Here is a 4,118-nt window from a genome sequence, read left to right as displayed (position 1 = left end):
GTTGTTTTCTTTGGAATCGTCAGAAGCAGATGCCCCTTCTGCCTTGAACGGCCGGCCTTTCAGTTTGGCTTAACCACTGCGCCACCACGCCTCCGTACAGAAACTCACACACCTCATTTTTCAGGCAACAGCAGACTGCAAGCAACTGAATCAAAGTAGGGTTTGCAACTTTGGCAGTAGAAACTTTGAGTTGCACGTGGCAGATGGCATTGAGGCCTGAGGAGACTAACAAAACCTCCAAAATCATACTCTGTTGAGGATTTCAGTGGAGGCAATCACCCGGCTTGGTGGCCTAGTAGCTGGAAGCCTAGGGGAACGGAGGCCCTCACAGAGGATTGGTTCACCCTTCAGTGGGCAGACACAGAAAGCGAAGGGTACAGGATTGTCAGAGAAAGCTCCCCACTCCAGGCAGCGCCAGCAGGAGGCGTGGCAATCATCAACATGATTCCATTAGATTCGGCAGCCACCCAAGTGGCCCCAGAGCATTTACAGGGAGGCCAGTGGGATGACAGGCTGAATGTTCACTTTAATTATCCTAAATGAATTAACTTTCTCTCCCTTAGTCACACATCAAAAGCTGTGTGTGCTTAGCGGCTACCTCATGTGAATTCACTCCCATAAAGCCCTTCATGCCTACACATACAATGGGTAAATGCGGGGTTAGTTGTCTCTTTCCAACGCAACATTGAAGGACTTACCAAAAGCCAAGTTCACCGCCATCAAGTCAATTTGGACTCATCTTGACCCTACAGGGCAGAGTAGAACTGCCCCTGCAAGCTGCTGTGATTGTAATTCTTTACAAAATTAGAAAGCTTCATCTTTCTCTTGAGGCGCTGCTGGTGGCTGAGAACTGCTGACCTTTCGGTTAGCAGCCCAACACTTATCCACTACTCTACCAGGACTCCTCTTAAGGCCTTAACCAAAATCAAAAGCCAAACTCACTACCATTGAGACAAATCAGGCTCATAGCACCCTATAGGACAGGGTAAAATGGCCCTGTGAGTTTCTGAGACTAACTTTTCATGGGAGGAGAAAGCCCTATCTTTCTCCCGCAGAGCTGCCGGTGGATTCAAACTGCCGAACTTGCAGTCAATAGCACAATACTTACCCACTGTGCCACCAGGGCTCCTCTTAAGGAATTAAATAGTCCTGAAGGGTGTGTGTGTTGGGGGATGGACAGGGGTGGACTACTACGAGGGAACAGGGCACAGTCATATAAGAAGAATTGAAATCACTTTCATTTGCTAAAAGCATGCCTAATGTATCGCCAAAAGAGCCGATAAAGACAGAGGCAGTGGGCTATGACTGAACAGCACACCCAACAGTTGCCCGTCGACAAATACTCACACATTATCTTCCAGACAAATTTTGGGGCCCACCACGTTGGCTGCTCCACTTGCCATTTTAAAAGCAAAATGCTTCTCCGGGCAAGCTTTTGATATGCCACATTTATATCTTGGAGGCTTAGTTGCTTTGGAGGGGGAAAAAGAAGGGGATTATTTTTAGAATACAATGTTAATAAGGACTCTTATCAGTTTGTTTCATCTCCCAAACCACAATGGGTATTATATAAAGCAGAATTTAAAATATATGCTGAAAATCCAACTCCCAGGGGTCTTAAAGATCCTCTTAAAACACCCTCCCGCCCTCCCACCACAGGAAACAAGCTAATGACGAACACACATGGGCCAAGTAACATGACCCTGACTAGGTAAAAACCTTTCAGCTAATGTTTCAGTTGCTTTGAAAATCCCGGATGAGAGGCTCTGACTGATTGGTTCTTTTATAGTGGATCCACATAGGACCAGGAAACCTGCACCTTCAGAACCAGGCAAAAGCCCACCATCTCAGAGTATCAGCCCCAGTTATCAGTCTCACGAGGGATTCTCCCATTCCTCTGTATCTTTACTTATTCATGCTAGAGCTAAAAAATGCCACGGGCCCCAAAGCCTACTCGCTGCTCTCCAGTCAACTGTTACTCCTATTGCGCCATTTGCAGAAGGATGCCAGGGAAAGCCCCAAATCCATCTGCAGAGTCCCATGGGGACAACTGAATCCCCTCTGACTACTGACCAGGTTGTGAACCCCCTTGCCCTCAGACAGAGTGCACTGGAAATTCAGTGCGGTTAAAATGTAATACTTTTATTATCCTTCCTTTTGACCCTTGTTTTAGTTTTTATTATTTTCTGCTTCCTTTTGGATTGAGGGTTTTCTTCTGTTATTTTGTTTTTGTTGTTGAATTTTTTTATTTTCTGGTATGATTTTCTCTATATGAAGTCCAGGACAGATCAATCTAGATTAGACAGTAACTGGATTAATAGTTTTCTGGGGATGTGGTAGGGGAGGTTTGGAGCTAAAAAAAAAACTGAGTACAATGAAGAAAATGTCCTAAAATTGATTATGGTGGTGATGGCACAACGCTTTAATATACTTAAATCATTGAATGATAGGTATATGACATGTCAATAAAGCTTTAAAAAAAGAATTGTACATAGGATTTAAAGTAAAAAATATTCATGATGGCTGTCTCTGCAGATCATTTTATGCAAATAAATTTTAATTCATCATTATTGTTTATTTTCTGATATTTTAAACATGATTTTGTTCAATAATAATATAGTATTATGAGATATATAATAGCACATTAACGAATAGTTCAAAAAAGATTTTTTTTACACATAGCAACCCCATAAAACAGAGCTGCCCCAAAGGGTTTCCAAGACTACAACCTTGACACCAGTCTACTGCCGCTTCTCCCCAGTGCTAATCCCCCACCCCAAGTGCTAATGATCAAAACATCCACTCTAAATACATGCCAAGACTTCTCAGCTGTCCAAATTGCGTTCTTAAAATTTTAAGAAGTAATCTATAAATCTGATTTTGCTCCCACTGAATTACATACTTTGTTAGAATATAAGTTTTCAGAGGCCTTGGATAAGACAGAAATAAGTTTTCAAAATACACTGAGATCAAATACTTACAGCGGGCAGCTGTGTCCAATGCTGATCTTGCTGAGGGAGAAAAAAAGGGTATCTTTGTTAGGAAGAGGAAGGCTATTGGAGAGGATCAAGTGTTTTAATAAACTTGGAGCTTCTAATAGGCCTATAAAATAAAAGTGTCTGAATGATTGCTCAGACACAGTACATGATAAACTGAGAAAATATGATGTTTTAATGAGTCCACTTTATTTGGACCCACAGTCAATAGCCAAGGAAGAAGCCATCCCGATGATCAAGTGACACGCCATCGTGGGCAACCCTGCTGCAAAGGACCTCGCTCAATGTGGTAAAAGCGAAAAGAGCTGAAGGACACAGGACCCGTGCCAGGGTATTCAATCCCCGCATAGGCACGCACACGTTGGGCAATAAACAGCTAAGAGCAGCTGCCTTTGAGTTCGGGTGCCGGCAAAGGCCACTGAACGTACCGCGGGATGCCCGGGGAACACGCATCTCGGGAGAAGTCCAGCAGGCATGCCCATTAGAAGGCAGGATGCCGAGACTTCCTCCTCACACACTTTAACGTGTTATCAGAAAATACCACTGCCTGGAGCAGGACCTGAATCCTTGGTAAAAGGACGGCCGCAAAGAGGAAGGTCCTCACGGAGCCGGACTCGGTTCAGAGGCTGCCACAATGGCTCGGGCATCGCAACGACTGTAAGGATGGGGCAGGGCAGGGCTGTGTCATTCTGCTCGATGGAGGCTGTGGGCAGAACCAACTGGATGGCCCTGAACAGTGTCCTCAACAACATCAATTAAACATGAGTACCGTTTTCAGGGACCACGAACGAAGGACTGGAGGTTAAATAATTCTCCTTTAGTAATCACGTAGGGCTGATTGTGGAGGGTAATATTTTATTACTGGTGGAACACTTCATGCTCTTATTTTGTACTTTGTTTTATTTTTAGTGATTAAAAATTAAAACCCAATTGGAAAGCTACTCTACAATGTTTACTGGTTTAGATTTGTAACAGCAAATACTGGGGGCAATGAGCATGTTTAAAAAGCTGCTGCTTGCAAGATCCCCAGGGAATGATGAGGGTGGACATTGGGGACAGGGCATGGCGCCCCAACAGGCTGGACTGGAAAACACAGCTTTTCTTTCTTGGTATATTTTAATT

General features: G+C 44.0%; 1 protein-coding gene across 1 annotated transcript in view; it reads right to left on the bottom strand.

Moving 5' to 3' along the window:
- The window catches only part of FAM3C (FAM3 metabolism regulating signaling molecule C), a 29,576-nt gene that overhangs the window by 14,522 nt on the left and 10,936 nt on the right, over positions 1–4,118 (bottom strand). The window contains exons 3-4 of the mRNA XM_030885286.2: positions 2,982–3,011; positions 1,348–1,471 (exon numbers count right to left, since the gene is read on the bottom strand). Of these exons, the coding sequence (XP_030741146.2) occupies positions 1,348–1,471; positions 2,982–3,011 (154 nt within the window). The remainder of the gene's footprint in view (positions 1–1,347; positions 1,472–2,981; positions 3,012–4,118) is intronic.

Source organism: Echinops telfairi, unplaced genomic scaffold (genome assembly GCF_000313985.2).
Source record: "Echinops telfairi isolate 266 unplaced genomic scaffold, ASM31398v2 ScPeMD7_23;HRSCAF=83, whole genome shotgun sequence".
Classification (NCBI taxonomy): domain Eukaryota; kingdom Metazoa; phylum Chordata; class Mammalia; order Afrosoricida; family Tenrecidae; genus Echinops; species Echinops telfairi.
Note: the sequence above shows the minus strand (reverse complement) of the source record. Positions and strands in the feature narration are given on the sequence as shown.